A 26966-nucleotide genomic window follows, 5' to 3' on the forward strand; every position below is an offset into this window, starting at 1 on the left:
GGTTTTGAACTATGTTGAAATAACGTCTTTTCTCAGAAGGGTGCTCGATCAGGTGAGCAGTTCAGCAAATACTTCTGCATTCCTCCTAGCCAGGGGTACTTCCAGACTGAGATCTTTGTGAGGAACTGGAAGGTACAGAAGTACAGGATAAAACTGCTACACAAAGAGGCAGACACAGTTGCATGTTACATAGTCCACACAGACTTCTCTTCTTGCAAAAGAAAGCCAGTTTTGGGAGGATGGAAAAATGAAACAATTACTTCACACTGCAGCAGTGAGCCAGAACAGTCTTGTTTTCTCCAAGGCCATTAGAAATTAGAAAAAGGAAACAAGCCCCCAACTTTTACTGAGGTTTGGGAAACTTGAGGAAATGTTTACAACTATGTGCATGTCTTTGGAAATAATAATTTTAAGGTTCATGCAACAAAGGTTTCCAGATTTCTGAGTTACATCTTTGCTATTTCCTTCTTCAATTACTCTAACTGCATATGTGTTTTTGTGCCATCTAGCCAGCAGAGTCAAAGCTCTGAGCAGATCAGCTGCATCTACTATTACTTAATCAGTAATTCTTATTTAAAGATTTGTCCTGGCTTCTCTCTCAGGCAAATGGCTCAAGCTTGTCTTTGTGGTCTGTTTTACTAAGGAAACGAGCTTCTGTGTGCATCTGTCTCTCTCTATTTCTTTCCATGTGGATTCTCAGGTCCCTAACAATGGCTAAACTCATACTACAGTTTTTAGGAAAATTAATTATCAGAAACTGGGATTTTTTTTTTTTTTTCTTAATTAAAGTTGTTCAGATCATACTGTCTTGGATTTCAGCCCTAACACACTTTTGCACACTGAACTCCTTAATCATGAGTCTTCCTTCATATGTTCCTCCTTATTTTTTTCTGTTCCTGATTTTCATGCCATTTTCATTTCTTTACCTGTTCAGTAAACTGTATGAGTAAGTATTGAGAGAATTGAATTAGCTCTTAATGGTTTGAAGGTGGGAAGTGAATTCTGTTTAAAAAATTTTTACTATGTCATACCTGGGAATCACATCACCATTTTCTTGTTCAGTAATTATTTATTGGAAGGCATATAAAGTTGCTAGAAGCTGCAATTAATCATGTCGATAAATGTTGACATTTTAGCTAACTTTCAAATTAATGTTGTTCAAGATCATTTCCATTAAACACCATTACTAGTAATGTTGGAAACTGTATTTTTAAAATGACTCAAATGACATCTCTTTTTATAGTAAAATGCTCCAGTATTCAGTTTCATCTACTAAACTACTAAATATATCTTTCCTTTCAAAGCTATCTGTAATAGGGTTAAAAAGACTTTTCCAAAGCTATGCTGTTTATTGTATCCCTTTAAAAGTGTCACAGTCTTACATTGTCTTACATTTCTCAATTAGTTCCCTCTTGCTGATATTCACCTGCTACATTCTAAAGTAAAAAAACTAATTAAAAATTAAAAAAAATAAAATTATACAAACAACTTGATCTCCAATTTCCATGAATTTGGGTTGCTGAGAAATAACAATCCTTCTTTTGATTAGTATCAATTTTAGACTTTAAGAAGAAGGTAAAGAAAACAATGCTCTGAAGAACTGTATGAATATGAAAGTATGAAGGTTTCTGAGCATGTTAGAATACTGTGTGCATGTGTATGGCACAGCTTAAAAAGAATACAAGAAAGAAAATACAACGATTAAAATGCACCTCACAGTAGAAGACTCAAGGATCTTGATATCTTTTGTTCAGGGAGGTGAGGCTGAGATGACTTGATTGTATTTAAGAAGAGTAGACACATCTGAGGAACCAGTGTTTAAAATAGAGGCATCTGCAAAGAAAACTGTGAAGAGGGTGAAATGTTCAAGTGACTGGAAGCTGATGCTTAGGCACATTCAGATCAATGATGTACATTCTTATCAGTGATAATATTAGCTGTTGAAATCAACTTGTAAGAAGTTGGAATTGACTTTCCATTGCTGAAATGTTGAAAACTTGGTCCATTCTGGGAAAAAGGATCCAATAAAAGTAAGTTCAGTGTGTAGCTTCTGGTATTTTAGCAAGATGCCAAATTAAGCAAGAGCCCCAAGACCTGTTTGGAGTTTAGGGGTAAGCAGGGGTATTCTTTCTGCCTTGTAATGCACTTCCACTCCACGCATCAACACTCTTTACTTTCATCTTACTGATGCTTGCTCTCACAGCTCCTTACACTGACGAGTGACTGTGTGGAAATGCCTACCAGGCTGTGGGTAGTTAGAAATGGTTTGATCTGCCTCAAAGATGGAAGGGTGTTAGCGTGATGCTGAATGTGGGAAGGATGGTGGGATGATGAAAGGTTTTCAAAAGCTTTTTGTTGTTGCTAGGTTCTTAAGAACTGCCCTTGCTTGGGTTTTCTTCCAGGTTACCCTCAAACAGATTGTCAGAATAGACTTTTTTCTGTCTTGAGAAATGAAACAAACCCTGTATTTACAGGCAAACAGGGAAGCGTACTAGCTAGCTGTTTATTTAAAAGACTGTAGGAGGGGAAAATAATCTGGAAAAATTTAGCTATCTCAGAAGAATTGCTTCTTAAATGATATTCTCAAGAGTTTGGGTTGCTTTTTATTTAATAGTTATTTTGGCTTATTCATTGGCTAGCTTTTTGTTTTGGAAGGTACTTTTCTACCATGCTGTGAATGTGAGAGATGTTTGTGTGCTGTGAAGGATTTTCTTAATCATTTGGTTGGGTTGTTGTTGTTTTGTTTTGATGAACATTTTACTCAGGAGAAAGCGAGTTCCTAACCTCAGTTCCAAATGGACATTTTAATTGGAATTGGTTCTGTTTAAATTTCCTAACAAATTACTGATGAAATCAGCTTTCCTCTTGCCCTGGTCTTCATAGTGGTGATGTTCTTGTATGTCCCAAGGCCAACCCTATGCGTTTCCCCTGTCTCCGAAATTCTCGTGGCTGTCTTCTTGTTGCCTTCTTTCTGTAGTTCCCTTTTTCTGTTGCATCTCCTTTCCCTCCACACCCACAAACATTTCTTATACCTTTCCCACTAGCCTATCTTCTGCTGTCTACTCTACCTTTTAGGATGCAGTCATGGTACTTGGTGCATGGTACTTGGAACTGCAGTCCTGTGGCTGCAGAAGGCTGAAGTATTGTAGCAGTTTAGGACCTATGAAAGTAGGGAACTCTCCTAATTTAGAAACAAGTCTTCAACTGCTCTGAATGTCTACTTCATTCTCTTTTGCTTTTTAACAAAAAAGCAGAGTGTGCCAGTCACCTCTTCTTCTTAATATTTAGCTTGTTTGCCAAGATTGTATTTCTTTAGGAATACATACTGGGCTTTGACTATTCTACATGACCACATGCTGAATAATAGTGTCCTGTGTGCACAAATCTGCTTTTAACTAGCAATGATTCTGTCTGAGTGAAATAGCATTGAACCATGGTTTATTCTTTTCAGGGTTTCAAACTATGACATCTTCTGGTATACCCACAACCTTTTCTTTGTCTTCTATATACTGCTGATGCTGCATGTTTCTGGGTAAGTAAATGAAAAATACTGTCCCTTTTCCTGAAGCACAGGAGCTGTTCTCTTGACTGTTGTTTTTCCTGAGATCTCTTGTGTAACATAGGCCAACTTCTTGACAAGGTACTGTCATCTTCAGTTCTTCAAAAGGTTGTTTTTTTAAAGTAAAGTTCAGACTGTAACTTGAAGAATCAGCTAGCACAAATTTCTTCATTTTGAAGTTCATTTGTTGTCCATTTTACCATTTTCTACAGGGAAATCCAGATAACGTTTTTTCTTTATGTGCCCCATCACCTGTCTGCTGAGAGGCAGCTGAGAAGTTGCTCATCCCTTTCTCTTTAGTCTCAACCTTCCATTTTCAACCCTAAGGAGAGAGAAGGAATGGCCTCTCCAATTACTGTTCATTGCTTTAATAAAAAACTTTCTTAATGTTTTCACAAACATGAGATGCTGTTACATCATCAAGATGGTTTCTTTTGGTCAGGTCTGTATATGGTTCAGAAAACTCAGATCTACTGCAGGGTAAAGCAACTTTCACAAACTGTGCTGTGTGGAAATGTGGCCCGCTAACATGAACAAACTTTCCTTTCTGAATGTAAGTGCAGTGTTTGATATAGGAAAGGGAAGGTATATTTGAACAAGGTTAATTTTTTTGTGTCATCAAATACCTATTGAAACATGGAACACTGGAATGTCTGCACAGCTCTGAGCATTGCTTTTTAAACAGTAAAAGTAATTAGGCCTAGCCAGATCACAGTAGGAATATGTTGTTGAACAAAATAAACGCAGCTTGAGATCTGCTGAATTGAAATGAGTTGAAAACATCAAAACTCGTGGATATAATTCTGGTTTTCTTTGGGTTTTCTGTCTTTTATTTTTCATTTTTTCTGTGGCGTGGATCTTCATCATAACTGGCAAAAGTGAATCTAACTTGTTCTCTCCTCCCTGGGGCAGGAAGAACTTCTGCTAAATTATTCCTGACAGATGTTTTCTTCTTGAAAACCTCTGTTGACTGAGATCTTCTTGCCTCTTTAGGCAGTCAGTTTTAGTGACTACCTTGTAAGTATTTCTCATGTCCAGTTTACATCATCTCTGCCTTATCCTTTGCCAATTGTCCTCTCAGCCATGTTGCCACTTCATGAAAGGGGGGAGACTAGTTGGAAAAGTCTGCAAACCAAGACTGCAGGAATACACCAAGCACTGAACAGGCATCTCCTCCTACAGAGCCTCTTTAATGATGAATTGGAAGATCTTTCAGAATGTGTCTGAAAGAACTGAGTGTCAGATGAAAATGAGAGAAAGTTGAGTCATGGAGAGTGGGAGTCAGTTAAAATTTAAGATGCTTAAATTTAACTCTCTGCATGTTTTCTCGGTGTTTACTTCCCATTGTAATCAAATGAGTTCTAAGAAACACAGCCAATGGAGCCTGGAGAAAGCTTAAGCTAGTCTACTACAAAGATGTACGTGCAAGTGATCTGGATTGATTTCTGGGCTCCATTTATTATTTCCAATTCCATTTCCAATCCAATAGATTGGAAGATCTATTCTGAGAATAAAGAAAAGTTTGAGTGTCATGCTTATGTGCCCAACTGACTCCTACATGTCACATCTAAGGGATGCATAGTCAGTTAGCCTGCAGAGCATGACACTTCCTATGACTGGATGGTATAGGCAGATTGGGTGATACTTCTATGAGTATTCCCACAGTATTCTTAGATTGTTGCCTTGTTTCAAACCACTATGAGTATGTTCTTACTGTATCCTCTTTTGCAGAGTAGCCAGACACTTCCCAGCAATATATAAAGTGATTTGATTCATTTGTCATATATTATTAGTTGGTTCTTTTATCTTTACCAAACAGAAGAGAAGAATATTTTGGGGAAATTATCCTTAAAGACTTTTCTTCATCATGTATTTCTTGCAAGATGACTTTCAAATATTTTAGTGGCTTAGGGCTTGCTGCATATCTACATTAATTTATCTATATTTTAAACCTTTAATAGCAGCAACAAAAAATATTTTATGTAAAGCGAAAGCTTGATGTTTCTATTACCAATTAATTCCAGGAGGTACAAAATCCACAAAGCATTTTGAACCAAATACTCAGTTGATCCTAATTTGTTATTAACAGAGTTAAGTTAATAGAAGCTGAGAATAAGGCCTTTGTGCTGTTGCTAGAATTATCCAAGGGTTTATCTCTGGAAGGATGAATATTCCAGGCATCAGTCTTTAGCAGAGAGAGGAGCCCTCAAGCAGCTCACCTTGAGCTCAACAGCAGAAAACAGTTGAGAGAATAGAAGCAGTGTTATTACCTAAACTCTCAATAATTTTTAGCATCTAGCATATCGTAAAAGCCAGAAGTAAATGTTACCTCTGTTTTGGGGGTGGAAAATTGAGGCAGAGATTGCTGTATGCCCATGTGAATATCTAAATGCCATGTTGCTCAGCATGTCAGCCATTTCCATGTGGCTCATTCTTTTGCTTGTTGTGTATCTCCTGCTTACTGATATCCACAGCGAGATTTCATGGATACAAATGTTGTACTAAATAAATATACAAGAATATATCATAGACTCCTTATGCAGAACTCATTGTTTCTGGGAAATGACCTTACACATGTGAGAACACTTGTATTTCCTTAGAATCTTCAGAAATGGAAGTCATTGCAGCTGCCATTGGAGGCAGTTTGTCATCCCAGTTTGCCAACTCAGATAGCATGTTTGTAATAGTTTGAACAAGTTAGAGATCACTGGAGGAAATGCTCATGTTTGTAGTTCAGCTATTTGTGTTGTAGGAAAAAGTTTGAATCCCTTTTTGGGATGTCCAGAGGCCAGAGAAGCTGTGTGAGCAGCTGGCAGGCATACATATGAGGTTGGTTGGAAAAATGTTGTACAGGCTGTGATTTCCAGCTAAATCTATCAGGCACCATAATGTTTATGGATCAGGGAATTCACATAATGCTCAGGGTCTCTGTCACTCTGTCACTCTGTCACTCTGTCAGTATGCAGTGATCGGCAACAAAGGCAAATACAAGTGATAGGGATGACTGGGCAATAGATACAGCCTGAAACATGGGTGTAGACAGACGGACAATTGTCAGGTGATTCTCCAAGGGTCAGACATGAGATTTAGGGTAAGTTTAACTTCCAACCTGTACATCACTCATGGGAACAAGTGGGAAGCACGTTACCAACTGTCAGTAGAGAAAGATGCCAGTAGCTGGTAAGAGGCCATTTAAGTTAGGAATGTTGCAAATGTCTCCTACTTCTCTCTGTTCTTGTGAATTAGACTCTGTCACTTTTGCTGCTGCTGCTGTGCACGTGTGTGTGTTCTTATTGTGCACTTAAGTCTTAACATGCCCAAGCACTTGTCCAACATTGTGCTAATTTCTCATCCTATCCATCTTTTACTGTCATCAAATTCAGATTGGAGGCAAGGTATACTCCTGAGGAGTTTTATTACTATTAGTATCATTTCTTCCTCTCTTTCAGTGATTCATGAGTGTATTGAGATATCCTAGAGTGTCTTAGATTTCCATTTCTTTCTTTATGGTTTCTAGGTGAAGCTGCAGAATTCTCACTTGATTATACTACATGTTTAATTTCAGACTGAAATAAGCAAGGAGCCCAAAAAATAATTTGCAGGCTAAGATAGTTCTGCATGATAGATCCAATGAACCTTTCTATTTTTTGTCTTCTTACCTTTTGACAATTTGATATTCAAAGAAGCAGTCATGTTCACAGATGATGCCTTTGCATGTAAACTTGAAACACATCACATAGTGGGAACATTACTGCAGTTTATGTTTTGGCAACTTAGGACATTTCTTCTGCAGTTTGCCTTAAAAACAGAACTTCCTGACTGTAGGAAGAATGACTGAAAACAACCTGGATGGGAAGGAACTGGAAATGTGCTTATTTAATTTTTCTTCAAGACTCCCACAGCATCTCTATTTTTCAAGCAGTATTAAACTTGAGGCTGTTCAGTGTAGAAGTGCCAAGTGAGATAGAGAAGTTAATCCTTGCCTCTAGTGACAGAAGGCTCTATAGTTAAAAAGGTTCAGTCTCACTGAAAGTTCTGAAAGCAAGTGGTATAAAATCATTGAATCATAAAATGGCTTTGATTGGAAAGGACCTTAAAGAACATCTGGTTCCAACTCCACTGCTTTAGGCAGGGTTTCCATCCCTGACATTAAACTGTACAGAACCCCATCTGGCCTTGAAAGCTTCCAGGGGTGGGGCATCCACACATCCACAATTCCTGAACAACCTGTTCAGTGCCTTGCAACCGTCTGAGTGAAGAATTTCTGCCTAACATCTAACTTATATCTCTCCTCTCAGAATAAAACTACCCCCCCCCCCCCCCCCCCCATCCTATCCCGATCAGACCATGTAAAATGTCACTCTCACTCCTGTTTATAAACTCCCTTCAAGTACTGGACAGCCACAATTAGGTCTTACCAGTGCAGGACTTGGTCTTGGCCATGTTGAACCTCATTTTGTACTTGTGGGCACATTTTTGGAGCCTATTCTGGTGCGTCTGGATGGCATCCTATTCTTCCACTGTATAAAATGCTGCACTCAGCTTAGTATCATCAGCAAACTTGTTCAGGGTGCACTCAATCACACTGTGTTGGCTTTTGAACACCCATCCCAAGATGGACTGCTAAGGGATACCGCTAGTTACCAGACTTCATAAATCTATTGGCTATGGCTATCCAATCATTTATTCATTGGCGAAATAGTCCAGTCTTCAAATTGGAGGTAAGAGTGTGATGAGGACCCTATCAAAGGCTTTGCACAAGTCCAGGCAGACAATGTCACTTGCCCTTCCTTTTTATGGCGATGCCATCACTCCATCATAGATGGCCAACAAATGGGTCAGGCATGAACTGACTGTGATGAAGTCATGCTGGTTGTCTCAGATCATTTGCTTGTCTCACATGTGCTTTAACATAGCTTACAGGAGGGTCTTCTCCATGATCTTCCCAGTCACAGGCATGAGGCTCACTGGTCTGTAGATCCCCAGGTCTTCCTTTCTGCCTTAAAAATGGAGTGATGTTTCCCTTTTTCTAGTCACCAAGGTCTTTACGTGACAGTCGTGACTTCTCAAATATAGAAGATGAGCATTGTGACAGCTTTCTAAAATCCTCTCCAAATTAAGAGAAGTTGCTTGGTTTGAACTGTTACTTCAGCATCTTTGTTATTTTTCTTTTCCTGTAGGGGAGTGCTCAAGTACCAGACCAACTTAGAGGAACACCCACCTGGTTGCTTTAATCCTAACAAAACGCTCCTAGGGAATATGACAGTGCTGAAGTCTTTTGAAGAGCTGTTTCCTGACTATACTACTGAGCCTTTCCCAGAGGACTTAACATTTCCAGAACCCCTTGTACAAAGTAACTTTATGAGAATTTGTTCCAAGGAACCCAAGTTTCAGTCGCACTTCCCAGAGGTCTGTATGATCCGACATTTCAGGTATTACAAGCCATGCCAAGTCTTTCAGTCAGCCATAACCACTAATTATTGCTTTTCCAGACCAGATGTTTTAATAATGGAAAATAATATTAAAACCTTTTCAGGCATTTGGAGATCTGGTGGGGAAAAAACAATCTGTATTAAATCTTGTATTGCATTAAAATGTGGTGCATAGAATAGGGTGGAAAAATATCAAGAGATTGACTGTAATGTTTTTTTTTGTACAACAAGATAAAAGGTGTATTGGTCTTGCTACAAATGTGACTTTAAATTACAGCATAGTAGTTCAGAGCAAACATTTATATAACATTCATATGGCCCTTTTCTATAAATTGTTCGGCATTAATTAATTGAAATAATCAGATTCCATTTGTTCTCTCTTTTTAACCATGTGGCTGCAAGTCTGGGATGTGGTTGGTTGTGGTTTGGCTTTGTGTAGTCTCTTGTTTGCTGAGAATACTACTATGTGTGGAATTGGTAAATGAATATAATGATAGTGAGGACAGACAAGACTTTTGTTTTCCTTTATTTCCTCTTTTTTTTTTTTTTATGCTTTGTGCAGGATCTTTGTCTTCATCCAAATTTGCTCATTTCTTTTCAGAAAAGATGAGCAGAGCTATATGAGCAAGTAGCCTAAGGAGGCTTGGGAATACTGCATTCTCAAGTCTAAGGCCTACCATAACAGACGTTACAAGAGCTTCTCCTTATCATTACTACTGTTTTCTTGTATGCTTCTTTTGCCCAGAGAGGTGGTGGATGTCCTGTCACTGGAGACATCCAGGGTGAGGCTGGATGGTGCTCTGAGCACCTGATCCAGCTGTAGGTGTCCCGGCAGGGGAGTTGGACTAGATGGCCTTTAATGGTCCCTTCCAACTCAAACCATTCTATGATTCTCCTAGCTATGGGGTAACCTGTTTTATCACTGAGCACGTATTCATAGTAAGAAGCAGTCAATACTACATAAAAGCCTTCCAATTGGATTTGTATTTTGTTAACTCTTGCTAAGTAACTGCTGAGATGGGATTTCGCTACAAATGTGTTCATCTGAGCTGGTCATTCTGTGGGCACTTTCAGGAAATCATTTGTGCTATCATATGCATCTTCCACAAGGACAGCTGAACTGTGCTTTAACTTTACATTTCTCTCACTTTTCTATACTCTTTTCTGCAAATTCTATAGCACAAGGATTGCTTGTTCTTTTTAACTTTTTGCATGTACTTGAGATAATTAAAAGAAGATAATTGTCTCATAGTACTGCAAGTCAGACAGTGTTCTTCCTTGCAAGTTAACCAGTTCTGTAGTGCTTTAGTCTGTTAGATTTTGAAATGGTCTATGTACTTCGTGATTCACTTCTCAAAACAGCTGCAATCCAACTGCATAACACCAGAGTAACATGGTGACAAATGAGATCAATAGCATTTTACTCCTGATTAGTTTTATGATTGAAATCATTTGTGCTGTGGATGCTGCTGCCTAGTCTGACCGAGTTCCCATAATGTGCTTGGATTTCTGTGTATGGAAAGATGTGGAGATGACTTGTGGTCAAACACTGTTCTGCAGTAAATGAGAAGTGAGATCCTGCAGGCTCATGTAATTTTGAAATTAGAAAATGTAAAATGAAATGGCTTAGAATGAAATGAAATTAAATGTCTACTGTTCTTCCACAGACGTGGTTTTGGATTTCTGGACCTCTGTGCTTGTACTGTGTAGAAAGACTGTACCGCTACATCCGCAGCAACAAGCCAGTCACAATAACGTCAGTGATAAGCCATCCCTCCAATGTCCTTGAAGTAAGGATGATCAAAGATGACTTCCGAGCAAGGCCTGGTCAGGTCAGTTAATGTGCCCCTAAAACAAGTCACTGTTGTTCACGTAGCATCTTCTGTAGGGATGCCTTTCCCTTTCTGTGTACTAATCCATCACTGAACGTTTTGGACATACATTTTCTTTCTTTTATTTTTTTCTTTTTGATTTTCAGTATGTTATTCTACACTGTCCGAGAGTGTCTGGACTGGAAAGCCATCCATTCACCCTTACAATGGTAAGAAATAAGAACTTTTCTCTGTACATTCCCATTTATTTGTATTTGGTAAACAAATGGTCTTTATTGCCTTCAAGGTGGAAAGTCCTTCAGGAGAGCTTATTTTTCATTAATGAGGATACCAATGAATATGAAATGGCATGATTATTATGTATGATAATACTCAGTACATATTCAATTTTCCCTGCTGTTGAGAAAATAATACGGGGAACTTTTTTCAAATTCTTCCATAAATGAAAAACATAATAAATAAATAGAATCCATGTGGTTTTTAATCATTCTGTTTCATAAGTGAGGTTTTAGCCATCTGTGTGTAGACCTTAATACACAATGAACATGAACTCAAATGAATTTTTGGTGGATTTTTTGCTGTTAATCAAAATGAACAGAGATTCTTCAACTGCCTTCTCCAAACAGAGTTAGAAAAGCATCAAGATTTGGTTTATTGTTTTTTTTTTTCTAAAATAGTTTCCCTCAATAGTTTTTTCTAAAATGTTTCTAGAGTAATCTTCTGCTTTATTATAGTAAGAGACACATCAGTGACTTAGTTATATATGAGTAAGGGTGTAGGTCTACAGGGGTGACATCTTGGTGGGGTCTGTTACAGACCGCCTGATCAGGATGAAGAGAAGGACCAGGCATTCTATGAGCAGCTTGCAGAAGTTGCGCAGTCACCAGCACTTGTTCTGATGGGAGACTTCAACTTCCCTGATATATGTTGGAAATATAATACAGTGCAAGGGGAAAGTCCAAGAGGTTTCTACAGTGTATGGAAGATAGCTTCCTTATGCAGCCGGTACGAGAGCCTACCAGGAGCGGTGCCCTGCTAGACCTGCTCTTTGCTGACAGAGAAGGACTGGTGGGAGATATGAAGGCTGGGGACTGTCTTGGGCAGAGCAACAATGAAACTGTAGAATTCTCTATTCTTGGAAATGTCAGAAGCAAAACTGCTATCTGAAACTTCCAGAGGGTGTATTCTGACCTGTTCAGGACGCTTGTTGCAGGGGTCCCTTGGGAGTCGCTTCTTAAGGGTAAAGGGGTCCAGAAAGACTGGACACTCCTTAAAGGCACAAGAATAGGCTGTTCCTGAATGCCATAAGGCAAGCCGTAGGAGAAGAAGATCGGTGTGGATGAGACAGGCTACTTGAGGAGACTACAAGGAGATTGCTAAGGTATGCAGGGAGGAAGTTAGGAGGGCAAAAGCCCAACTTGAAATCAGAATGGCTACTCAGTAAAAGAGAACAAGAAATCCTTTTACAAATATATCAGTGGTAAGAGAAGAACTAAGGAGAATTTCCATCCTTTACTTGATGAAGTGGAGAATGTGACCACTGAGGATAAGGAGAAGGCTGAGGTCCTCAACACCTTCTTTGCATCTGCCCTTAATAGGCAGATCAGTTATCCTTAAGGCTCTTTACGCCCCGATCTGGAAGTCTGGGATGCTATGCAGAATGCACCCCCGGTGATTCAGGTGGAGACAGAGAGCTCTTCCTCCATCTGGACTGTCACAAGTCCAGACGGGCTCCATTCCAGAATGCTGAGGGAGCTGTCAGAGGTGATAGCCGAGCCGCTTTTCGCCATCTACCAGCACTCCTGGTTATCTGGAGAGGTCCCAGAGGATTGGAGGCTGATGTGACTCCCATCTACAAGAACGACCATAAGAAGGATTTGGGGAACTACAGGCCTATCAGCCACACCTCACTACCAGGAAAGTTATGGAGCAAATCATCTTGGGTGAGATCACACAGCATGTGTGTGGCATCCAGGGGATCAGGCCCAGCCAGTATGGGTTCATGAAAGGCAGGTCATGCTTGACCAACCTCATCTCCTTCTACGACTGGGTGACCAGACTGATAGATGAGGGAAAGGCTATTGATGTAGTCTATCTAGACTTTAGCAAAGCCTTTGACACGGTCTTTCACAGTATTCTCCTGGAGAAACAGGCTGCCCGTGGCCTGAACAGGTATACCCTTCTTTGGGTGAGGAACTGGCTAGAAAGCCGTGCCCAGTAGGTAGTATTTAATGAAGTTAAGTCCAGCTGGCGACCCTTTTCAAGTGATGTCCCCTAGGGGTCAGTACTGGGGCCCATCTTGTTTATTGCCTTTATTGATGACCTAGATGAGGCAAACTCAGTAAGTTTGCAAATGACACCAAGTTGGGAGGTGGTGTTGATCTGCCTGAGGGTAGGGAGGCCCTGCAGAGGGATCTAGATAAGCTGGATCGCTGGGATGGGGTGAATGGGATGAGGTTCAACAAGGCCAAGTGCCGGGTCCTGCACTTTGGCCACAACAACCCCATGCAGCGCTATAGGCTTGGGGATGAGTGGCTGGATGATGGTGAAGAGGAAAGGGACCTGGGGTGCTGGTTGATGCTCAGCTGAACATGAGCTGACAGTGTGCCCAGGTGGCGAAGAGGGACAACAGCATCCTGGCCTGCATTACAAATAGTGTGGCCAGCAGGAGCAGGGAGGTAATCATCCCCCTGTACTCAGCACTGGTGAGGCCACACCTTGAGCACTGTGTTCAGTTTTGGGCCCCTCACTACATTGAGGATCTGGAGCGTGTCCAGAGAAGGGCAACTAAACTGGTGAGGGGTCTGGAGCACAAACGTTATGAGGAGCGGCGGAGGGAGCTGGGATTGTCTAGTCTGGAAAAGAGGAGGCACAGGGGAGACCTCATTGCACTCTACAACTTCCTGAGGGGAGGCTGTGATGAGGAGGGGTTTGGCCTCTTCTCCCAGGCAACAAACAGGACCCAAGGAAATGGCCACAAGTCGTACCATAAGAGGTTCAGATTAGGTATAAGGAAAAACTTTTTCTCTCAGAGAGTGGTCAGGCACTGGAATGGCCTGCCCAGGGAGGTGGTGGATTCGCCGTCCCTCGCAGTGTTCAAGAGGCATCTGGATGAGGAGCTATGAGATATTGTTTAGAGGCTTGTAGCAATGGTAATGGGAGAACAGTTGGACTAGATGATCTTGTAGGTTCTTTCCAACCTTGTGATTCTTTGATTCTATGATTCTATGAGTGAAGTTGTAGAACACTGGGATTATTACTTACTCAGCTTAATTTATCTAGAATGGGGCTTGGGTTCCAAAGGAGATGGATTGGAGTAAGATGAAATAGTACATTAATATACCCGAAGTTCTTGAGGAGTGAACAGTGCAGAGTCCTTGGAGATGCTACAGCAGAGTCTAAGTTGGAGTATTAGTGGCAGAGTTTCCCTTTCAGTGGCAATATATAGCTAGGTCCTCTCCACTTCCAGTTCTTTTGTTTTGTGGTGGTTTTGTTTTGATTGATCTGAGTGCCAGGCAGGCAAGCTAATACTGTCGTAGTTCAATCCACAGTGCTTTCCACTAAAATAAACTTTTTGTTGTAAACCTGATAGTGCATCTCCTAGAGAAAGCTGCCTCCGTATTGCTTGATGAAGCAATATTGACATTTGCAAAGCCTAACATTTGCAAAATGCTTTTGGCTAGCTGCTGTAGAAAGCGAAGCTGTGTGTTATTTATCTGTTATTAACTCCAGTAAACCATTTTAAGGCACTCTCTAGAGCACCTAAACATAACTAGATATGCAGTGCTAAAAATGATATACACTGCAGTACTGATGGAATGGTAGCTAGATTTTTGTGCAGAATTACTTTGTTCGTATTTATTTATATTTATGATTGATTCAGCAATCAGAAGATGAATTCAAAGCACTCAGCATAAACCTCAAATTGTTCTTTGCACTCATTTGACAGTAGCATAGCTATATTTATTAAATAACCTTAATTAAGTTACACCTGTTCTATACCAGCGGATGTCCCTCGCATAAATGTTAATCTCAAAATATCTTGTTCTTATTTTCAGTCTGTCCATCTCAGTGGAATTTAAAATAATAGTAATATTTTGATCATTAATAATAGTTACACAGTTTGGAAAATACAAAGCTCTCAAAGGTATACTCTCCTTGTATTAGGACACTGGTTTGTGTGGTACTAGCTATTAGAAACAATGTCATCCAAAAATGTTAGACCTCGTTCAGTAGTCTTTCTCTGGCAAAACTTCTTACTTGTCTTTCAGAGTTATTTTTCAGAAAAAAAAGACTGCTGACAGGGAACAGTGTGATTAGATCATGGGTTAAATAGGGTGTTTATTAAAGTTGGATTCTTTGCATGAGTTGTGGATTTCATCTGTCATTTAAAATGGCATACTATAATATTGCTCATTATTAAAAAAAGAAATGATTTTTGAATGAAAGCTTCTAAATTTAGGAGCTATGGAAAGCATCTCTCTTGTTCTGAGTCTCTTATTGAATCTAAATAAGTAATTTATATTCAGTTATTGTACCTTTTATATCAGTTAAATACACAATTCTACTTGATAAATTGCAGGTGGTGTAATTTTTACACGTATATTAGATGTGTAATGTTAGAACTGGCCATTTCCACTGCATTTTCACGATGTATTACACACACACACACACATATGTATAATGCATATATATAATACCAGACCTGGCAATTTCTATTCATGCTGAATGCTTTATACTTTAAAGTACAGTGAAATCCTTCAGAATAACTGTTGGAAGATTGTATATGTATTTTAATTATTTTAAGATAAGAAATTTTATGATAGGAATTTACTACTAGGTTTCTAACTTTCTTTTTTTTTTTATTGCTACAAATGTACAGATCCTCAGCTAGTGTAGAGAAAAAATGGCTGTTTTACAGCATCATGAGGATTTTAAATGTTTGGTTTGTGAGTGAGAGTCTTCTTGCCCAGCGTAAGCAGGGGACAGTCATTTCCATGTCTTTTTAGGTCACAGAATATGTCTTGGGCTGCAGTACTGCTTAGAAAGCATTTTTTTTATCTACTATGATTCCAGACATGGGATTGTGCTTATGGAGTGTGTATGCAGTGTCTTAACTGACGTTTTTTTTTCTGCTTTCATCTGACCTACTTGTTTTTACTTAGCAAGTTGGAAAACTACTACTGCTCCTTTTTTTTCAGTGATAGTAGTCCCAGGATTACTCTTCTTGGCTAGTACACAAACATGGGGCTAAAAGCCATAATAAGAGCATTTGGGTGCTGACTTGCAAAGCAACATTGCCTGCAGCAGGTCTGGGGGAAGGCTGCAGCTTTCTCCCTAGCACCGCTGTCCTGTTTGGGTGCTCAAAAGAGAAATGAGCAGTTCAGGCTTAGCACTTCACTCAGCCAAGGCTAAGTAGAAACGGAAAGGAAGGGGTGATTCGGCCTGAAGGAGTCATGCTGATGTTTTACTAGTCCCTTCCCTTTTAGAGTTTATGTAATATTTACAGTTTAGCTCACTCTCTTACATAATGCCAGGGTGGAGGAAAACTCTGGGAGACTGCACAAAAGTGCCTGAGCCCACTCCTATTGTGTTCTTGTAAAGCTCCCATGTATTTCAGCTGGAGCCAGAGGGAGCTATGAATTTTAACTGGGTGAACATAAAGATGTGGGCATTGTTCAGAAATGTGTGCAGTGGTGTTTGTTTTCTTTTCCCTTTAGTCAACTGAAAGCATTCCTCCCTATGATGATGGAAGGAATGAGCAGAAGTAATTGGTGTAGAATGCACGCAGGAATTTGGAGGAACAAAACTCATGTTACTCTGAACTCAGAGCTACCAGTCTGGCTTCCTTTCTACCAAGTGACTTGGTTCTGCTGTCAAAGATTTCATGTGACAGAACCTTACAGTGGTTGGAAGGGACCTCTGGGTCCATCTGCTCCAACCCCCACTCCAGTAGGGACACCCAGAGTAGGGTACCCAGGGCCATGTCCAGGTGGCTTTGGAAGATCTCCAAGGAGGAGACCCCACAGCCTCTGGGGACAACCTGTACCAGTGCTCCATCAGCTGCACAGCACAGGAGTGCTTCCTGGTGTTCAGAAGGAACCTCCTGTGTTCCAACCTGTGCCCACTGCCTCTTGTCCTGGCACCGGGCAACACTGACAAGAGCCTGGCTCCATCCAATTTTCATCATGTCTTCAGGTATTTATGGACATGGATGAGATCCCCCTGAGCCTCCTTTTCCCCAGGCTGAGAAGTCCCAGTTCTCTCATCCCTTCCTCGCAGGAAAGGTGCAGTGTTTTGGAGATCCTTTATTGGACTAACCATGATGACTATGTTGAGAAATAATGTTTTGTAGCTGAAAATTGACTCGATGAAATAGCATTTTTGTGTTCTTCAGATCTGTTGTAGTTTGCATGGAAATAAATAGGAGGCATTACTTTTGGAGCAACCATCATAAAATAGGAGTTTCAGGAAATTCTCCTTTTTCTTTTGAACATGTAGTGTTCAATTTTCTAACTTCATTATGGTTTCTCTTAATTATAACCTGTATGAAGAGAAAAAGAACTCAGGCTTGCAACTTATTGTAGCATTAGTCTTCTTTCCACTCCCCGTCTTAGACCTTCCACTTTGAATTGAGATCCCTGCCTTTCCAGAAACTTAATCACATTCCTGATTATTTGCAGTAGAAAAAAAAAAAAAAAACATGATACCAACCATTTATAAGTGCATTCATCCTTTTCTTTTTTGCTATTAAGTAACTTAAGAAGTAGATTCTCATTTGGAATATATACTCGTGTCTCTAGAAAACAAGGTGACGCTCTTGTATGTTTTTGGAATTGCTTCCTGCATTGGCACAGAAGGCTGGCAGTAAGTCCCGTCGTAATAGCTTTGTGTTTTGTAGATGTTATGTCAGAAGATGTGCTGTGGATACTTTCATGTGGTCTCTGCTGCTAAGTCAGCAGCCACAACCTCTTACAAACTCTGTTTTGACAGCTTAGTTATTGATTCTGGTGTCTACTCCCAGCATCTCATATAACAAGAATCTTGTTTTATCAGTGTTGATTTCTTGTGACAAAAGAAGGTAGAAAACAATTACATCAGTTCAGATAGAACTCAGATTGTGACAGACCGTGAAGTAAGGACATGACCAGGAAATGAATTCTCCTAAACTTGGGGGTGGCTGACATCTGAAAAAGCCCTTGGCAGGCTGTTCCATGCCCACCACCCTCTGGTGCAGACCCTTTCCCTCACCCCCAGCTGCTGCTCCATGCCATCCCCTCGAGCCCTGTCGCTGTCACACAGAGCAGAGCTCAGCGCTGCCCTCCGCTCCCTGTGAGGAGCTGCAGCCGCCATCAGGCCTCCCCTCAGCCTGCTCTGCTGTGGGCTGAGCACACCACGGACCTCAGCTGCTCCTCATACTTTGCCCTCCAGATCCTTCACTATCTTGGTAGCCCTTCTTTGGACATTCTTATAGTTTTGTGTTGTTATATTATAGTGCTCAGACCTGCACCCAGTGCTGGAGGTGACACCGCACAGTGCAGAGCAGGGAGGACAATCCTCCACTCTCCCAGTGGCAGTGCTGGGCCCAATGCACCCCAGGACATGGTGGCCCTTTTGGTTCCAGGGCACAGTGCTGTCAATAAAATCAGCTGTAATAAAATCAGCGAACCCTAGGCAGAGAAACTTCTAAATCCATTAATCATCTCAGAGTAAATAGGAGAATTAGCTGAAGGAGGTGTACATGTTCAGGACAAATTATCTTACTCTCCCTACGTATCTCCAAGCTATTGCTTATTTGCATGTTTTCTACCTTTTAAGTTTTTTTTTTGTCCTCTTTAGATTGACTTTTCATTTTTCCCTTTCAGTCTGTTTTGATCCAGATACTGAGTGGATTTAGGCCTGATGGGATTGCAAGGTGATGGCTGTGATCTGTGCATTTACAATTTGGGGCCTGATGCCTTGTCAGGAAGGTCTCAGCCAATAATATACGAGTATGAACGACGGTGTCACAGTGAATAACATATTTGCTATTGTAAGAGAAAACCAGGGTTTTGTAGACCCAAGTTTGTCTCTATCCCTGGATAATCCAGAGTTCATCAGTGAGGGCACTGACAGTTTATGGAGCTGATGTAGAAATACATACTCTGTAACAAAAACCCAAGAAATAAACACTACTATAGGAAAGGCGCAGGGGCACAAATCTTAAATACTTCATTAAAAAAAATGGAGAATTTGTTGGAAGTTTGCCAGTGTAAAAAGGATGTAAGGACATGAAGAGCTAAGTTCATATTGACAGATAAATACAATAAAAACATTCTGGTATGATGACATTCTAGTAAGCTTTGTTAAATACCTCATGCAAATGGTTATGAAACTTGGCTTTATAAGATGATTCACAGAGCATTTAAGGAAATGCAGATATTATGAAGTATCTTGCTGGCAAACTGAAGAAATCCCTGGAGCATGTCTGCTCTTCATAGAAGGAGAGTCTAGCAGCTGTTCAACAAAGAATTTAAGTAAAACAAAAATAGAATAGTTTAATCTTTCAGATGCCTTCAGAGTACTTCCTTAGATGTGTTTATCTGGTTTGGTTTTGCATTGGGCTCGATAGTTCTGGGGTCTGCATAAAAACTATAAGTAAACCTCCATTTTCATTTAAACTTACAGATCTTTTTCTTTTGGATAAAGGGATCAGAGAAGTTGTTACATTCAGGTTCACTAAATCCTATGTTCTCCTTCTATAGATATTTTGAACAGAAGGTGTCACACTGACATGTTTTTTTTCTGATATTATAAAAGTAAATTTACAGTATATAATAAATCTTCACTGACTTGAGCAGAGAAGAGTTTTTTCTCTCATCAAAAGCAGTGTTTCTAGGTTAGGTTAGAGAAAAGCCTAGGAAGTGAAGGAGAAAGTTTAAGATGGAAAAAAAGCATAACTTCTAAGCATTAGTACAATTAATATATGAAAGAAGTATTAAAAAAACAGAGCACTTTCTCTTGCTGTCTTAAAAATAAGTAAGTGCTTAGGGATGATGGAGCCTGATGTGCCATTCTGTTTCCTTGGCCATGCATTTGTCAACTCAGGGCAGTGCTGCTTGACCATGGGTTTATATTCCCACAGAGGACTCAAAGAACAGTCTTGGGCTGAAATAGAGTTCTGCTGCCTTTTGCTCTGTCAGGGACAAATGTTTGCAACCTGATCATCCCATAAAGTTGTGGTTTGTTTTTCCTATTAGGTAGCAACTTGAAATGCATAATATGGGCTGAATGTTAAGAGTTTATGTGTTTTGAGAAATGTAATGTATCTGCTGGGAATGAAAGAGTAGTCTGCAGGTTTTCTGCCTTGGTTAAGCTACAGAGACAAAAAAAAAATCACTAGTCTGTGTAAGTGTGGAGTAGTAGTGCATCTATTCTAGCAACGTTTTATGGGTGAGACTACTACATACTGACTAGAAAACAGTCTTTGCATATTAATTACTTAATATAAACAACATTTTCTGAAGTGACTAATGAAAACTGCTAAATATCTCAAACCTCTGACAAGTCTTCTCCAGTGTTTGTGTTTGAATCTCCAGTGCCTCAGAATCACAGAATCACAGAATCACCAGGGTTGGAAGGGACCTCAAGGATCATGAATCTCCAACCCCCCTGCCACATGCAGGGCCACCAACTTCTCATTTAATGCTAGACCAGGCTGCCCAGGGCCCCATCCAATCTGGCCTCTTTTAACCTTTTGCAGACACAAAGGCTGAACACCTATAAAATCTGCCATTTGCTATTCAAAAACAGACATTTAAAATTAAGAAGTGTTTCACATTTTCAATTGCTGGTCTGTTTACTGTTTTAAGAGATTTATTATGCTAAAAATCCATGGTTTTCCCTGGTGTAAGAGTGACATCAAGGAACGAACGCTCATAGGTTGAGACTTGAAAACAGAAAAAAAATGTTGTTTTGAATACTGAGAGTAGTTTCACAACTGAAGGCTGTAGGGAATGAAGTAGCAAATATTCAGTTGTGGACCCACAGGATTTAGTGGGTGTGGGTTTGTGGTTTGTTGCAGACAACGTTAGACCTCAGATGACCAGAATGATTGCTGTTGCTGCTGCAGCTGGCCAGTGATGCATCTCAAGCATCCCACAATATTTTGGTGTGTTTTTTTCCCACTTGCTAGACTGCAGGTGTTTGGAGTTGGGCAGCGAGTAGAGTAAAGGAATGGAAAGTGAAAGGGAAAAGTGCTTGGGATATGTTTCTGCAGCTGGGCTGCTTGCAAAGAGTCAGATGTGCAGTGGGAGGGCTCTGGTGGAAGCAGTGAGTATTGAAGACATGGTGGTCTTGCCTTGATCATCCAGACACCCCTGATATTTCAATTATATTCCATGGTTAGAATTTTCCCACAGTCAGAGACATGCTGTTGTATGCCAGTAAAATTAGGATAGCTATGTAGCTTTCCAACAGGGAAAGCTCTTAGACAAAATCCGATTTGTAAAGTAACTTTAAGCAGAAAAATAAACAGAGCCTTTTTTGAGATTTTCCTCGCTTACGAGGCAGAGGTGTGTTTAAAGGACAGACTCCACAGATAAACCTTTTTTCCTTTGAAATTTGCTTCATATGAGATTCATTAGTTAAAAGAGGGGTAGCCCAGTGTTACAGAGTTCACCTCCTATGAGTCAGTCTGAAGTCTAGCTACTATTTCTTGGCTACCTTATATAGCATGCCTGTGTTTGTCATCACTCCTCTTTGTTTTGTAATGCCAGGACATTTTAGGAATGTTTATATCAGTTTTATATGAAACCAGACAAGCTACAACTTACGATTTTACTGAGATTATGAAGTTCACATGTTCTTGTCAGTTGACAGGGTTTAAAAACCTTTTTTTCCCCCCCAGTGCGGGAGGGAAGATAGGTTGTTGTGTGTAGTTCTGTTTTTCTTCCAGTTCTGTTTCTTTTCCAACTATGCTGTCGTTTGCATGTTTTCCTTGATCTGTGCAAGGATTTCTCTTGAGTCTGGAGCAAGGATAGGCTGATAGAGCAGGGGTTGGCAGCATAGCTGGTTCCCCCTGGCAGGCTGTCCTAGACATGAAAGATCAGGGACTTAGCAGTATTTGCAGTCCCTGCCAGATTATCTGCAAACTCCATATTAGAATCATAGAACAGCTTTTTCAAAAAGTGTAAACCTCCTTTGAAGCAGTTTACCTTTATTTGAACAAATTCTGTGAACATCTTTATAGCTCCTGAAACTGGACGAGATGAAGTTTTTCTTTGCTCTTCCAGCTGTGGCATAGATCTTAGTAACTTTGGGAATAATTCAGACCACCTACTACAGCATCAGACAGAAGTTGGTGTTGCATCAGTTTGAGAGCAGTATCTCCAGCACTGCTCAGCCTGTAGGAGAGTGTGCAACTGTATAGGAGCTTCTCATGTGCTTTATGTACACAGTCACACGGGGGTACAGAACTTGGACTTCCCTTTCCTTTTCCTTTTTTCTTTTAATGGATACTCTGCAGTGTAATCTTAGTGTATCCATCACAGTTTCCATGACAGCACTGTTATTAAGATCTCTTCACATTTCTTATGGACAAAGGTAGAGATGTACAGAAGAACTGGAAACTTTCAGGAATTAAGTTTGTATTTTCTTGGTAGTTTGCTCTTGACTTAACCCCTCTTCCAACCCATCAAGGTCTAAAAGAATATTTTAAAATATTCCAGTAGTATTCAGAATTATTATTGTTTCAATAAGGTGTGACCTCATTCTTGTTTTGGATAGGATTCGTGACTGGTAATAGGTACCAGCAATATCTGGATACTGGAAGCTGGAAACACAGATGCTGACAAGATAGTTTTCACTTCCTATACGTTGTACTCTCATATGCTTAGATTTTCCATTGCTCATCAATGCCAGGAAATTTTTATATCAATATAAAGTGGTGTAAAGCATTACCACTGTGAGCTCACAGTAATCAGTTCCCTCACTTTGTATAAAAGCAAGGCATAGAGGAAAGTAGAGAATTGCATTCAGTCTATAAACTATTTTGACTATATACTAATTTAGTACTTGAGTTAAACATTAATTACTTACGTTATTAAGTTATTAATTAAAAATACATCTATATTTTATTTCAGCATAGACATAAATACCAGAGCTATAACCAGTGGTAAATGTAATTCAGTTACTGCTTCAGGGAGTGTTCCTAATTCCCGATGTGATAATTTGTGTTTCTATTAACATTTAAAAAAAAAAAAAGGAAGAAAAAATATTTAAATGTGTTTTCTGTCAAGCTATAGAAAAATCTGTGTTCCAGAAGTTCTGTGCCCAAAATATTATTCTCATTGCTCAGAATGTGAAATACATGCGAAAATAGAATGAAGATAATATTATAAACTTTCCCACTTGCGATTAGCAACTCTGCAAAAACCTACCAATTTTCCATGCTAAGAACATTGTTTTCTCCAGGGGTGTAACTATGCACAGCTCTTTTAAATTTAGCAGAATTCCTTTGGTCTTCAGTTTTTTTGGAGGATGGCCAAATGCAGGCAAACAACCTGATTAGCAAAGACGTTCCTACCTGTGAGAGCTTTCACTTCTTGAAGATACAGATAGCTTGGGGTTAGAATAAGATTAACATAGCTTCACGTAATTACACCTATCTGCCACAGTTAATTTGTGTACTGAGGCATTTTAAACAAATGAGTGTATCAAATGAGGTTCATTACAGCTCTTCAAAGTGAAGAAAGAATGATGAAAAATGTGTGACATTTTGTTTGACAATGTCCAGTGTCCCATCTTATTACAAGTTACTGATTTGCCTGTTTGGAAAACATTATTTAAGGAAAATAAATGGTGAGAATGATGTGTTTTGGTTTTTACTTATTATTATGTCAGGACTGTCTAATCTTAGCAATTTCCTCTCTGTCATTCTGTTGAGAAATAAGAGATAAACAAGGGACTGAATGCAACTTTTGCTTCAGTACAGTTAATAGTCACTGGCTTCTGTCTTAGGCTTTCCAGATTAGAAGGAAAAGGGAAAGGCCAAACATAAATTGCCAAAACACATTTTAAAAGCAGTTTTACTGTTTTTTTTTTTAATCACAAGTTCAGAAAAGACATCATACATTGCTTACGCATCTTGATATGCCCTTATTTGACCAATGCCCACATAAATGTTTTCTTGATTTCCAATTCAGGAGGGCACTTTAGCTTGTGCTGGACTTTTACTGTACAGAACAAATAGATGTCAGTTAATATGTGTGCATGATCTGAATCTTGAAGCAGTGAGGTGTTTTAAAGATGAAATTTTACATATTACAAATGAAGCTGTGTCAGAGGGGGATCCGGTTGGGTTCTTCAAAAAACAAGGGTTCATGACCAGAGGGGGTGGGCAAGAAACAGGCTGCCCAGGGCAATGTGCACAGCTCCAAGCTGCTGGAGCTCAGGCAGCATTTGGACAAGGTATTCAGACATAGTGTTTGGATTTTGGGTGATCCTGCATGGAGGGAGGACTGGTCTTGATGATCCTTCTGGGTACTTTTCATCACAGGATATTCTATGATTCTATGAAATAAAAAGGAATAGGTGATCAGAGATTGAGGTATGTAAAATAGGCAAAAGTATATTTCACATGTCTTTTGATGCTGATCCTCAGAGAAATCAGTGATGTATAGACTAGATGAATGGCTGTCGAGGTAAACTGAAAACTGTTTAGAAGGCATTGTGAGCAACAGTCCAGTTGGAGGCCAGCCTGCAGTGGTCTGCCTCAAGGATCAGTAACTTTGCAAAACTGGGAAGAGTGGTTAGTACACTAAATGGCTGCCTTGCCACTGGAGGGAACTTGACAGGCTGGAAAAAATGCTGTCAGGAACCTTAACGAATATCAGGAAAAAATCTGAAGTCCTCCCCTTGGTGAGGATTTAGCCCAGATACAAGTACGTGACCTACTGGAAAGAAACTGAGGAGAGGAGGACCTCAGAGTCTTAGTTCACACCAGGTTAAACATGAACCAGCAGTGTTTTCTTGCAATTAAGAAGGTCAGCAGCCTCCTGGACTGTGTTAGACAGATAAGTGACATTATCCTTCCACTCTATTCAGCACTAGTGAGTACATCTTGAGCTCCATTTCAAGTTCTGAGCTCCCCAGTATAAGAGGGACATAGACATGCTAGAACACAAACACAAAAATGCTTAAGGGTCTGGAGCATCTCTTCTATGAGAGGCTGAAAGAGTTGGGACTCTTCAGCCTGAAGGAGGCTTGGGAATCTTATCTATGGGCATAAATACCTGGTGGGGGAAATTAAGATCAAAGCTGACTCTTCTCAGTTATATATAGTGATATGACAGTGGTCACAATCTGAAGTACTTCAGATACCATCTAAACAAAAGGAAAAAACACATCTACTGTGAGAGAGTTTGAACACTGGCATGGGTTGCCTAGGGAAACTGAGGAGTTTCCTCCTTGAAGATAAGCAAAACAAGACTGGGCGTTGCTCTCACTCTCACTGACTGCATGAGCAGGGGGAATGAGCTAAGCCAGATTTTGGAGAGGCTTTCCAGTCTCAGCTATTCTTTGATTTCCTGATTCCATGATGACAGTCAAATATGTAAGAAGATACTTTTCGTGTACTTCATTACATTTGCACAGTTTTCTGTTGATAATATATGAAAGTTAACCCACTTTTATCATTGAACTTTTAAAAATTCTGTCTGAATATTTTTCTTAAGCTTATGCAGAATTTTCACAGTCTAGAAAAAGCCACAGTTGGGAGACTTGCTGTGTTTGTGGAGTTGAGAGGCATAAAATAAGTGGTTTTTTTTTACAATAAATGCATAAATAAAAAATTTCAAGTTCAAATTACAGTTTCATAGGACTTAAGATGGAAGGATCCTCTGCAGATCATCCATCTGCATAACATAGTGGTGCAAGGGCATTGCTGTGCAATGGAAGAAGATAAATTCCTTCATTTCTGTGGGCTGCCTATTCCAGTGTTTAGCTGTTCTTCCAGTGAAGGATATCTTTTTTACATCCAGAATGAGTTTCTCCTGAAGCAGCTTTTCCCCTTGTCCTGTAAGCAGATCTGGTGGTAAAGCGAGCATCTCCATCATCTTTATAGCTGTTTTTTAGATATTGGCTGTTAGTCATTGTAAGACTTTAATTGGCCCTGCTGCCACCTCTTTTTTGATGCAGCCCAGGATACTGATACTTTGGGGCTGCAGGCACGCACTGCTGGCTCATGTCCAACTTCTTGCCCACCAAGACCTTCTAAAAGACCTTCTCAAGTCCTCAGCTGGGCTGCTTTCGAGGATTTCTTCTTCGAGTCTGTACACACAGACTGTGTCTCAATTGAAGTGTAGCACCTTACTCTTGCCCTTTGACTCTTATGATTCCACTTTTCAAGCCTGTCCAGGTCCCTCTGGATCATACTCCTTCCTTCTATTGTATCAACTGTACCATTCTATCATCAGCAAACTCGCTGAAGGTGCATTCAATCTCACTGTCCGTGTCATTGATAAATGTATTAAAGAGCACCTGACCAAAGATTGCTGAGGGACATCACTCATCTCTGGCCTTGCCTGGTCATGGGCATGGAGCAACCCTCCAACTGCAACCACCCACCCAATTTTTATCCTTTGAATAGTCCACCCTTCAGTTCCATATCTCTCCAATTTGGAGATAAGGACGTGGTGTGGGACCATGTCAAAGGCCACTCTGATCACTCTGAGCCTTCTTTTCTTTGTGGACTAAACACACATTTTCTTGGATCTCTCTTTATATGTCTGATTCTGTAACCAAATCGTCTTGGTGGCTCTTTGCTGGACCATCTGCACTTTTTCTTCCTATTGAACATGGGGAATTTAACACTGTATTGCCTACACGATGGGTGTGTTTTTTCTGGTAAGGTTTAGTAGCACAATAAGATTTTTCTAGAACTCTCTGAGTAACCCTCATATCTAGTTATAGGAATCAAAACAGGCTTCCTAGAGGCTAAAGAGACATAAATCCCTTTTTTATTATTTTTCAATGTAATGTAGAAGGGGGTTTCTCCCAAGGTTAACATAAAGTATAATAGATTTGAACCTATTTCGGCTGGAGTCAAGGGTTGTTCAGCCACTAACTGTAATGTAATGAGGGAATGACAGGCAGTTTTATAGA

General features: G+C 40.0%; 1 protein-coding gene across 11 annotated transcripts in view; it reads left to right on the plus strand.

Moving 5' to 3' along the window:
* NOX4 (NADPH oxidase 4) overlaps positions 1-26966 on the plus strand; it is a 116905-nt gene that overhangs the window by 19501 nt on the left and 70438 nt on the right. For 10 of the 11 annotated variants that reach the window (XR_016463435.1, XR_016463436.1, XR_016463437.1 and 7 more), the window contains 4 exons: positions 3452-3532; positions 8740-8968; positions 10659-10823; positions 10970-11032. Coding sequence is in view for 7 of the 11 variants with exons in the window: in XM_031612407.2 (XP_031468267.1) it covers positions 3452-3532; positions 8740-8968; positions 10659-10823; positions 10970-11032 (538 nt within the window). In the remaining 4 variants the exon portion in view is untranslated. The remainder of the gene's footprint in view (positions 1-3451; positions 3533-8739; positions 8969-10658; positions 10824-10969; positions 11033-26966) is intronic. The other variant, XM_090134054.1, reaches the window with a different exon arrangement.

Source organism: Phasianus colchicus, chromosome 1, assembly GCF_987193195.1.
Source record: "Phasianus colchicus chromosome 1, bPhaCol1.hap1.1, whole genome shotgun sequence".
Classification (NCBI taxonomy): Eukaryota; Metazoa; Chordata; class Aves; order Galliformes; family Phasianidae; genus Phasianus; species Phasianus colchicus.